Below are 12,583 nucleotides of genomic sequence, written 5' to 3'. Positions count from 1 at the left end.
TAATTTCACTTATTCTAGTAGGTCACTTTTTTGGGGGCGGGGGATAGACTCCTTAGGATTCTCAGATACATACTCATGTCATTTATGAAAAGGCAGTTTTCTTTCTTTCCAATCTTTACATTTTTATTCTTTTTTCTTGCCTTACTGTACAGGCTAGGCCTTCCAATACAATGTTGAACAGGAAAGGTGGCAGGGGACATGCTTGTCTTTTTCCCAGTTTTAGGTGTAAAACGTCAGGGGGTTGAGCCACATTAAATTGCAGTTTTTGCAGGTGAAAATGGTCAAATATGGGCAATTTCCTGGTTAAACATATTATTACAACGTGAGTCCTCAAACTACCCAGATTTCCTTATAGGACCATTATGAAGGAATGAACAATCTCAAGAGAGAACTAGAAAAGCTAGAAGATACTTGGTAAAGAAACAGAACCAGAATCCATCCAGTAAACAGAGTGACTGCTGAGACACAGACACGCTTACACGATCTTGTGTTTACCCACCACATGGCTGAAAGAAAAACACAATCACTTAAACCCAGTCAGCCACAGCTTTACAGGAGTCTGATTATTTCCTGTTTTTTGTTGTGTTATTGCTGTTATTATAATAAAACCCTTACCGTATGGTGAGTTCCAGTATTTGAGCAAGTCTATCGTGGAGCAAATTTGCCTGCAAAGGAGAAAAAAAAAATGTTAAGTGTTATGAACTGAACTGTGATCCCCTCAAAATACGTTGTAAATCCTAACTTCTATGCCTGTGGCTATTAATCTCATTTGGGAATGGAATGTCTTTGTCATGTTAATGAGGCAGGATTAGTGTAGTGTGTACTTTGAGTCAATCTCTCTTGGAATGTAAAAGAGATTAAATACAAGTTAGCAAGCAAACACTGGGTAAGAGAGAGGCCAAGCCACATGAATAGCGCCCAGGAACAGGAGCTGAAAAAGACAGTGACCCTCCTCCAGAGCCAACAGAGAGAAAAAGCCTTCCCTTAGAGCCAGTGCCCTGAATTCAGACTTCCAGCCTCCTGAACTGTGAGAAAATAAATTTCTGTTTGTTAAAGCTACCCGTCTGTGGTATTTCTGTTACAACAGCACTAGATCTAACACTTGGTACCAGAAATGGGATCCTGCTCTAACAAACACCAACAATGTGGAAGTGGGTTTGGAGTTAGGTGCTGGATGGAAGCTGGAGGAGTTTCAAGATGCCTCATAGTAAAAGTCTAGATTCCTTTGAAGGGACTTGGTAGAATTATGGACATTAAAGGCAATGCTGGTGAGGGCTCAGAAGGAAGTGAGAAGAGAGAAAGTCTCTGTCGTCTTAGAGAATACATATGGTACCAGCAAAAACATGTTGCTAGAAATGTGGATACTAAATGTGCTTCTGGTGAGGCTTTAAAAGGAAATAATGAACAGTGGAGGAAGGGCGATGGTTTTTAGGCAGTGGCAAAGAGTTTGTCTAATGTTGTTCAAATGTTTGGTGGAAGGTAGAACTTATAAGTGATGAACTTGGATATCTGGCTGAGAAGATTGCTAAGCAAGATCTTAAAGGGGCTACGTGGTTTCTCCTTGCCACTTATAGTAAAATGTGAAAGAGATGAACTTAAAATGAACTGTGCAAAATGAAAACAAAATTTTAAAAGGTTTGGAAAATTCTGTTGTATGTGCTAAGGACACGTATTATAGAATGTTCATCAGTGTTCATCCACCTGTGACTGATGGATCTAACGAACTACCACAGCAGAAAACCCGTCAGCTTAGACTGAAGGGGAGAGAGAAAAGAACAAAAGGAGAGAATGCTGCTGTCTGCTTCTTGGAATTCTACAAGCAGAAAACAGGCCAAAGAAGCTACACCTGTTACCCTCCAAGAAAAGCTTAGAGATTAGCAGGACTGTTGCAACGATGAGAAGCAGAGCTGCCTGGGACAACAAAGGATGGGGGGCCATGGCCCCTGGGGTGTCAAAGGGTAGAGCCAAGGCCTCCTAGGTTTCAAAGAGTCAGATCTTCACCAACTCGGTTCCAGAGTGTGGCATGCCATTTAGTTGGGCCAAAAAGATGGGGCCACTGCCCAAAGCTGAGTGGGTGGGGCTGCCATGGCCAAGGGGTGTTGCCACTCAGAGGGACTAGGAGAATGGGGCTGCCCGAAGCCAAGGGAGCAGAGTTGCCGTCCCAGTGGGTCCAGAAGGAGAAGCTGAAGCCCAGGCCTGAGAGGCCTCTACCCAGAATCCAGAGAACAAGGCCAACTCCCAGAGTATGAAGGGCAGGGCCATTGCCCAGATTGTCTCAGAGACCTAAAGTAATGTGTTCTGCTGGTTTTGGACTTGCTTATTGCTTATTATCCCTTCTTTTCTTCCAATTTCTCTCATTTGTAATGAAAATGTCTATATTGTGCATGTTCCGCCACTGTAGAAACAACTTGTAGTCTCGATTTCACAGGTTTACAGGTGAAGAGGAATTTTGCCCCAGCGTGGAATACACCTAAAGTTTCACCCCTATTTGATTTAGATGATCCAGAAGATAAGATTTTGAACTTGGAGTTGATTTAAGATTTTTAAGATGATGTGATGGGGTGAATATATTTTGCAGGTGGAAAGGACATGAATTTTGGGGGGCCAAAGGGTATAATGTTATGGGTTGAACTGTAGCCCCCCAAAATACATGCCATCAATGCTAACCTCTATGCCTGTGGTTATTATCCCATTTGGGAAACGGCTGTCTTTATGTTAATGAGGCAGGGTTAGTGTAGATGTATCTTCAGTCAACCTTTTTCGAGATATACAGCAAGTTAGCAAGCAGAGAGACTGGGGAAGAGAGATGCCAAGCCACATGAAAATCACCCACAGAAGCTCAAAAGGACAAGGACCTTCCTCCAGAGCTGACAGAGAAAGCCTTCCCCTAGAGCTGAATTCAGACTTCCAGCCTCCTAAACTGTGAGAAAATAAATTTCTGTTTGTTAAAGCCACCCATTTGTGGTATCCATTATACCAGCAGGAGGTAATTAAGGCATTAAGAAAGGATTTATTCTTTTTCAAATACTTTCATGTAATAATACAATTTAAAGGAGAAGACAAATTAACTCTTAAGCTGATAAACAGAATGTTTTAATATTCTGGCTGTATCTGCCTCATACTGGAGCTTAATGTATCTCTTTTTGTCCTCTCCTAGAGTTTCACTGCTTTACAAAGAAACACACACACAGAGCAAAATGCCCACAACAAGATCACTGAAAACCATTGCCAAAACAAAAAAACAAAGCAGCAACAGCCATCAACATTTAGTTTGAGATCTGCCATTTTCAATAGCTTACATTACACAAAGTATTCAAGCTTCATAGGTACACCTTCAGAGATTTCAGTCCCTGCCTGACACATACCCCAGTGTTCTGTTAATCTGCCTAAAGCTTGGAACCTACCAACCAATTTCCAAGAAAGAGTTTTCACAGAATCGAACTCCACCTCTACCCCCCCCTTCACCATTTGTTCACTTACTTTGGATTCACACTGTGCTGCTATTTCTTCAAAAGGTGCTTTCTGGAATTTCTCTATTACAAGACGTCTCTTTTCCTTTTCCTGTTCTTCCATTCCGTTGGTATCTATGTAAATGTTTATAAAGACACGTTAAAAGGAACACAAAATTTTATAAAACTTTGCCAGTGACCATAACGGCTAATGATTTACAAACCAAAAATAAAGGCAATTTACAGGACTACTTTTTTGAGATAAAAAAGTAAAAGGCACAACATCCTTGAAATGTCTTACCTAAGGCTAGGAAGTGCAAGCGTGCGCGCGCACACACACACACACACACCATTCTAACAAGGTTAGAACGACACAGCACAAGACCCTCCTTCATGGGCAACATTTGTGTCTCTTACCAAAAGAACACAAACATAACTTCCCGTAAGTCAAACAACTTCAAAGTTCTCCCTGAAGGATGATTCTTTTATTAAAAATGGTGCCCTTGCACACATGAGGTATTATATAAGTGTTCGCTACACTGAATCTTGATACTGAATGAAACAACTGAAGTACAGAAAAGGTCATGTGGAACCATGCTGTCTTCATCTTTGCAATTTATTGATGTGGAAAATATTGATAGATAAATCACACAAAAACTCTTTGGTTTTCTCAGTGATTTTTAAGAGTGTAAAGGAGTCCTTTTTTTTTTTTAAAGGAGTCCTGAAACCAAAAAGTTTGAGAACTACTGGTCTATTGCCCAAAAAGCTGACTTGCTACTGTCAGTTACCGTCAAGTTGGGCTCCAACTCACGGTGACGCCATGCTACGCGCAACAGGATCAGCCTGCTGTGATCCATGAAGTTTTCACTGGCTGATTTTCGATTCTGGGTCTTTCTTCCTAGTCCGTCTTAGTCTGGAAGCTCCACGGAAACCTGTTCAGCATCACGGCAACACACAGGCCTCCACTGACAGACAAGAGGTAGCTGCATTTGAGGTGCGCTGGTCGGTGATCGAACCCGGGTCTCCAACATGGAGGGCGAGACTGCTACTACTAAACTACCACTGCTCTCACTGAGAAACTTTAAGAACTATTAACTCATTAAAAAACTCTGTGCCCATTATATGTTAACATAAATAACACTTGTGCAATGGAAAAACAAAAAAGGTATTTTTCCAAACTGAAAAATTTAGTGAAAAGAGTGGCACTGTCTTATATTTTTGCAAGTATCTTTGCTGTCTGGTTTAATCAGAAGCAGCTGGACTCTCCTACGTACAAATGTATTCATTTGATGCAATATGTTATTTTAATTGAAGTATACCTACACCTCACTTATTGACTGGCTCATTATCTGACATTTCACATTTATGACAATCGTAAAAAATCTACTATGGAGCTTAACCATGTCATTAAGTGAGGAGTGGGTGTATATAAAGAAAACAGCCTCAGAAAGTTACGTATTGGAAAAGTATTTTAATAGCCTTTTCACATAATTGTGGATGTCTTCTTTGATATTACAACAAAACTCAACAAGTGGTAGTTCTAAAAAGTTAGCAGCAATATGGAATTGGAGACCTTATTAATGAACTTCTTGTATCCCGTTACACTAGAGCCCATCAGGCCCCCTTCCACCCTTTGTAGAGATCTTTTACTCATGTACAATTCTGTAACACTATGCGTGGTTATCTGGAAAACTGGTTCATTGACTTATACAGATTTTCCAAATATAGTTACATTTTATTACAAAATATGTTTTAAAAAAATCACATCTGTTAGTATCATCAATGATTTCATTTAGAAATATTGGGGAACTATTAAAGTGGCAGATACAAGTCCCAAGATTCCACTTTTTGTTCCAAAGTGCTAATTTTATCATGGGCAGCAAATACTGTTTTTTTTTTTTTCCCCTTGAAATGACACTCACTTTACTGGGGCAGTTCTACTCTGTACTATAGGGTCACTATGAGTCGGAATCGACTCGACGGCACTGGGTTTTTTTTTCACTTCTTATTGAGGAAAAAAAAAGAGAAAGTGTCTGCCAAATACCATAGGCTTTCTGTCAGTCTTTTTTTTTTTTTTTTTAAAGTAAAAATGGTGTTCCATGTAAAGAAGGTGAGTTCGACTTGCAACTCGAGACAATTTCAGAAGTGTTTCATTTGTACTACCATTTCACCACAGAGAATACTGGGAAGACGTGCTCACGGGCTGAGATTTAGTCAAATTAATAATTCATACTGCTTCATCAAAGACATTAAGTAAATTTTGCTTTATTATTATTTTTTTAATTGTGAGTGTACAGCATTCAGGAAAATGATGACCGTTTAGTATACTTTGGCGTCACTGCCTTAATTGATGAACACTTTAAATGGGCAATTAATGTCTTAGTATTACAATGAAAATACTTTTGAACTCAAAGATCCCTCGAAGAGTCTCCTCCAGACCCTGCAGGGGTCTGCAGATCACACTTTGAGGACCACTGTCTTAGGCTTTAAACTCCTCAACATCTTATTAATCTTTAAATCCCTCAAAGTATCTTGCACATAAGGGTATTTGAAAAATGCTTACTGAACTGAATTCATTTTATTCTGGCATAGCTGCTATTATGTCGGAATAACAAAATATCTTCTAATGGATTAGGCTAAAAAATACCTGGCAAGAAAGGTCAGGTTTTACTGCACATCACATATAATAATTAGAAAAGTGCTATGTAAGCTGGGTGGCACAGACTTCACTTCTTGAGCTGCCTGCTAACAACCTCAGCTTCTTTCTCTTATCCCTTTACAAATGTCCAATTATACTATTCTGTGCCTGCTAAAAACCAGTATATTTAGTTTTCTCAGAATTCTCATTCCCACAGCTCTCCTACAAAAGATAATATGTAGACTATTTCTCACAAGTCTTTTTTATTTACTTCCAGATTTGTATAGCCTATAAAGTCAAGATTACCAGAACTGTGGCCACCAAAGAAGAGTGGCATTAAGATACATTGTAATTACGCTTTCATAGCTCTAGTAAAGTCAGTCTATCCGAAGGAAAAGAATTATCTATGATGTGATAAGACAATTAAAAGTCTAAAGAGCATAGGCAAATCAATTGTATATTTATAAAGAAACTAACAGTGTTTATTTCGCCTTGCTACCTGTATGTATTCTGGCATCTAAACAAGCATCAAGATAAAGATGAACTAGGAAAATACGAGGAGAGCTAGTAAGTACAAAGAAACTCACCAATTGCTTTCTTCAACGCTTCAAAGGTAATTTCTTCAGTGTTACTAGCCTAGAGAAAAATGATTTTAAGTAAAATAAAGAATTAAGGTCAATATAAAGAATACCTTCAGCTAGTTACAAGTTATCTGAGAGCTTTACACTTTCAGTTTTCTTCTTTGTGTTGGCGTGATTTGTGACTACACTCCACACTAACAAATAGTCTCCACTTTTTCACTGGTTGTAACAATGGCCCACTGCACTGGTTTCCAAATGTGAGTCTGAATATCAGTGCTGAACGGGGTGAACGAGCACCCACTGGGCAGCCCAACCACCCCTGGGTTACAGAACTCAACCTCAGGAATCTGATATGCAACAAGAATGAGTTCCACTGGCTGAACTACTCTTCATAAATTAACAACGCTTTGGGATATTCAGGGCAGAGATTATATATAAATACATTTTCAGCCATACGATAAATGAGAACTAAGTACTCCACAGGCTCTATAATTCTGGTACCACATGTAGTTTAAAAATAAAAAGTGTGAAATAATCTAAGACTTTAAATGTTAAAAGAATCACCACTTGCAGAAGTGTTCAATAAGTATAGTTAATCAACATCTTAAAATAAGCATGTTATATCTTCCAAGGCCCACCCATCAAGTTTTATGCTTCCAGAAATACTCTCTAACATGAGTTGCTCAGGTCTTTCTCTTGCTTTTAAGTATGTAAAAGGGTTGAAATAAACTGCTGTAAGGTAAAAAAAAAAAGTCAATACTTTGTGGCACCAGCACATTTTCAGAAGGAGTAATACATCCACTGACTACAGTCTCTCTGAACAAATTTTAAAAATGATACATGAGTACTTGCCTGGGACTCTGGTCATCCCTACTTTTAGCTCACGGACTTCTTTTGCTAAGTCTAAGGCAGCAAGAATAAGGAAAGCAAAATACTTGGTGCTCTGCACGTTAGCTTCTCTGTAATACAAAGGCTTTAGCCGGAAGTCAAGCAGCAAGAGTTCCAATACCCCAGTGTTCCTACTGAGGGTTCATATTTCTAGCTGAAGTCAGATTACACCTGGGGATCTTCAGTTGCTTTGTTCTAGATATTTGGAGCAGACATATGAGATTAGGCTCTAGCTGGTCAATTATTTATACCTAGAAGAAATCTAATATTTCAATGAAAAGACAACCCACCATTGTCCTTAGAACTGGCTAAGAGCTTTAAACTTTTGAGAGACAACTATAGTACAGGAGAAAGAACATGGAAGAAGTTACAAGGTCAGCGTTCTTGTTATGTAGAATTTTCATTTATTACCTGTTCAATCCCAGAGGAGTAGAAAGCTAGAGGTCCTTCCCCTACAAATTCTTCCTCCCTATTTGTCCTTGTTTTTCGTAATTTGATAATTATGATACATTCTTCCAGCTTCAAATACTTCCAAGTCATTCTGGCCACCTCTCCTCCCCCTGGCCCCTTTGTAACCTCCTTTTTCTAACCCCATTAAGTCTCCTGTTGGTCCTACCCATTCTACTGCCAGAACACTTCTGCTGTCTTGTGCCTCTTCTTCATCTCTGGCCTGGCTACTCTCACTCAGGTCCTTGCTGTCTCAGGTGTGAGCTATTACCAGAACCTCCTAACCATCCTCTCTACTTCCAGTCACTGTACTCCAGTTCAGCCTGGCCACACTGGTTAGAGATTCCTTGTAGGACAGCACAGCTATGATAACGACACTACCCGAATGTCGGTGGCTCCCCACTTCCTGCCAAATCACACACTAAATCCTCACCCTGGGATAAAACCTTCTCTGTAACTTGGCTCCAATGCTTGTCTCCCACTCTTCCCTTTTGTGAATCTTATTTAAGGGGGTAAAAAAAAAAGGCAAACGAAACTGCTTTATGCTAACATTTAATGATTCATATTTTTCATACAACGTAGCTGCTAAGCGCAAGCCACTTATTTGGTGCTCCACCAAACTGCAATCTGTTCCAACTCCAAGAGAAAAAGTACTTGTTGGACATATGGAGAAACGGTGCCTTGGTCTCTAATGAGGCATTAAAAAAAAAAAAAAATTCAAAGTTTGTTTTAGTATTTGTGACTTTTGTACGATTCGTAACTCTAACATAGACTATAATGCCCTCGGGTCTGCATAAAATCTGCTATTCATCTTTTTCCAATCAGAGTAGTTAAGTCACTTTCACTGATACCTTAGTAGTTTTACAGCATCTAGCACAGCAAGTTCCAACTCATATGGCCTTGATGCTAGATTCTTTGTTTTGTTAGCACGCATACAGGTTTCTTCAGTTGTAATTAGGAAAGTGGAAGGAGAAAGTATAGAATGAAGATCTGTTATCTGGTCTAGAATAAACAATAATTCAATACATTTAATCTCTCATCACTTCTATCCAAGAGCTTGGCTGCTAACCAAAAGATTGGCAGTTCAAATCCACCAGCTGCTCCTTGGAAACCCTACGGGGCAGCTCTACTCTTTCCTATAGGGTCGCTATGAGTCGGAACCAACTTGACAGCACCTAACAACAACGTTACATTTTAGAGAAAACACTGAGTGGTGATATAAAGTTTCACCCATATCCACTATGCATATACAGGTAGTCCCTGACTTAAAGTGAATTTGAGTTAATGAGGAACTGCACTTTCCACCATTTTTTTTTTTTTGTACATTTTATCGTTAGTGATATGTACTACATAAAATGTCACCGCACATAATTTGCTGATGTTATCATTCTCAGATGTTCACTTGCCAATGTTCAGTGTTATGATTTACCGATCAAAACTCTACCGAATGGCAGGCTGTGGCCTGGTCTACAATGAAGCTGGTGACAGTGTCGGTGTTGGTGTAGAGACTCATAAGAAATAGAAAGTTGGGCGATGCTCAACTCTGATGACATACGACAAGTGAACTGGGCGTGTGCCCGACAGCCATCATGACTCTGGCTTCACCGTTAGGACACTGATGTTGACAGAGATCGGATTTATAAAGATACTAACAACAAAAGGCAATGATAATAAACACTAAAAAAACAAAAAACAGAGGTATTTGACTTATGTCAGAACCGACTTACTACAGAGTTGTTGGAACGGAACCCTGTCAGAAGTCGGGGACTACCTGTACAAGAGATCAAAGGATAATGTGCAAAATGCTTTATCCTTTTAGTCAAGCTGATAATTTTAACTCAGGAATCAAAGAAAAGTCTCTTCTATTTAAGTTATTTATGTTTTTGAATACCTTAATTTAATTTAGGCAATTTTATCCTAATTTGTATTTGTACGAAAATAATGCGCACCTTCTACGTTTGTTTGCCAGTTGTGCCCTCCACCTGTGAAGTATTTTTACAAGTGCCAATAAGCCAATTTTTTTTTTCTTTAACATGTTGCTGTAAAAAAAAAAAAACTAGCATAGCATGCTCACGAAAATACCTTGTAAGGGGAGGGCATGGTTGGCAAACAAAGGTAGCAGGTGTGTGTTATCTGCATACAAATACAGTATCTATCTATATATATATGGGAACATTTAAAAAAAGTTCACTAAGTGATTCGTGGTGGGCTTAGATTTGAATTGCATATGTCAGAACCAACATATATCAAGGGTAGCAAGAACTTCAAGAGACTATGGTAAGAATTTGAGTTGTATCTCAGGAAAACAGAAGTTTGGTATGGTCTCCACCTACACATCCTTCTGACTCTATTTTTTTTAATAGAATTACACATTCTAAAAGTCAGATACGTCTGAAGACAAACTGGGATTATGAATACAATATTTCAAATAATTCTGACCAGATACAAGAGTAATGCTTCTTTTTAAATAAGTGATTTTCTTATCTAAATTCATTGTTAAAAAATATACTAATTCATAGTTTGATATTTTGTTATGGTATTCACTGGTGAATACCAAACTAATGCCACTTTCTGCTGTCCATGCTAGGAAATTAATTAAATAATTAGTTTTAGGCTGGGTGGTAATGTCATCCTGTTTTCTAGCATTTGAACAAACATGTCTAATATGTATGCGTGGATTCCACACTGGTAAATAAGCCTGGAACTCCAGTGTGCTCAGCTAAATCTGATACCAGAGTAATTTAACTTCTCAGATGCTCGGTGTGAGTCACACTAGACTGAAGACTTATAATCAATGGACTTCAAAAAAGTTAACAAATGTATTAATGAACTTTAATGTAATACTCATGTTCAAGGATCTTCCCCCTACATTAATGTTTTATGTTTTTTTTTTCAGTTCATGTTACCAATAAGATTGATTCTGTGCAACGGTGTTAAGTTGCTGTATATATACTTTTGAAAGAAATAAAAACGGTTAACAAAAGGAGGATGGAATCATGCTGGTCAATAAAATATACTGCACTCTTAACGAAATAAAAATCTATAACCTTAACAAGGCAAGGCCATGGTAACTCCACAGACACATGCAAACTCCCTGAGTGACCAAATTACTAGGCTGAGGGCTGTGGGGACCAAGGTCTCAGGGAACATCTAGCTCAAATGGCATAATATAGTTTATAAAGAAAAAGCTCTACATTCTACTTATGTGAGTAGCGTCTGGGGTCTTAAAAGCCTGTGAGCAGCCATCTAGGATGCTCCACTGGTCTCACCCCTTCAGAAGCAAAGAAGAATGAAGAAAACTAAAGATACAAGGGAAAGATTAGTCCAAAGGACTAAGGGACCACATCTACTATGGCCTCCACCAGACTGAGTCCAGTACAACTAGATGGTACCTGGCTACCACCACTGACTGCTCTGACAGGGATCACAATAGAGGGTCCCGGATAGAGCTGGAGAAAAACGAACAAAATTTTAACTCAAAAAGAAAAACCAGATTTGCTGGCCTGACAGAGACTGGAGAAACCCTGAGAGCATGGCCCCCAGACACCCTTTCAGCTCAGTAATGAGGCTACTCCTGAGGTTCACCCTTCAGCCAAAGATTGAACAGGCCCCTGGGAACAAAACATGACTAAAGGGGTGCACCCGCCTTGGGGCAGGGACTGGAAGGCAGGAGGTGACAAGAAAGCTCCTAATAGGGAACCCAGCCTTGAGAAGGGAGAATGTTGACATGTCGTGGGGTTGTTAATCAATGTCATACAACAATGTGTATACTGTCTGATGAGAAATTAGTTTGTTCTGTAAACCTTCACCTGAAGTTCAATTAAAAAAATCTATAACCTTAGGCTTTGGATGAATTTCTTTCTCAAATAATACATAATCATTAAAAGACACACCGTCTTACTAACAAGGAATGTATAAGCTGAAATGGCTTTGAAGGAAGAGGTGAATTTAGAGAAGATAGATGATTGTTCTTGAGCCTTAAATTGGTATGAAACATGAAATCAGCCTTACAGTCTAATTTATAGCCTAAGTTTCAAAATGAACACTGTTCAGATACTCGTGGTGTTCTGCTGGTAATCTCTTAATAAACTGATTTGTTTTACATAATGGAGAGTGGATCCCCACAGAAAATATGTTAGTCAGTTATACCCAAGTCACCAATGTTTTAATTCCTGAAGACAAAGTAACTGGTGAAGATGGGAAGGAGAAAAGGGGCTGAGAAAGCATGAATGCAGACAACTTCCTTCCTCTTTTCTTACGTAGATATTGTATTAATTACTTCTATGTACCAATGAGAAATAATGAAATACCGAGGAAGGCAAACAATGGAAAAAGCACGAGGAGGAGGCTGACTTGACAGGCTGGCATTTCGCGTTTTTATTTGACTATCAAAAAGTCTCTGGTGATTTGTGTGGAGTCTTAGACAAAAGTGGCTGCTTTCTCTTCCTATAGCTCAGGAGGGTACGCTCTTGTGTTCTATTGAAACAGGAGGAGAGCATTAAATCTATGATGCTTCAAGTAAGTCACTGTCCTTAAAAAGTACATAGTTCACTGACAGGGCCTAAGCTGCATTAAATTCA

At 39.0% G+C, this 12,583-nt stretch overlaps 1 protein-coding gene across 6 annotated transcripts in view; it reads right to left on the bottom strand.

Moving 5' to 3' along the window:
* The window catches only part of EFR3A (EFR3 homolog A), a 97,632-nt gene that overhangs the window by 1,697 nt on the left and 83,352 nt on the right, over positions 1 to 12,583 (bottom strand). For 4 of the 6 annotated variants that reach the window (XM_064268099.1, XM_010588497.3, XM_064268101.1 and 1 more), the window contains 3 exons: positions 6,675 to 6,723; positions 3,481 to 3,584; positions 616 to 665 (listed from right to left, as the gene is read on the bottom strand). In XM_064268099.1, coding sequence (XP_064124169.1) covers positions 616 to 665; positions 3,481 to 3,584; positions 6,675 to 6,723 — 203 coding nt within the window. The other 2 variants (XR_010317834.1, XM_064268102.1) reach the window with 2 other exon arrangements.

This window comes from Loxodonta africana, chromosome 14, assembly GCF_030014295.1.
Source record: "Loxodonta africana isolate mLoxAfr1 chromosome 14, mLoxAfr1.hap2, whole genome shotgun sequence".
NCBI classification, from domain to species: domain Eukaryota; kingdom Metazoa; phylum Chordata; class Mammalia; order Proboscidea; family Elephantidae; genus Loxodonta; species Loxodonta africana.
The sequence above is the reverse complement of the archived record's forward strand: the minus strand, read 5'-3'. Positions and strand labels throughout refer to the sequence as shown.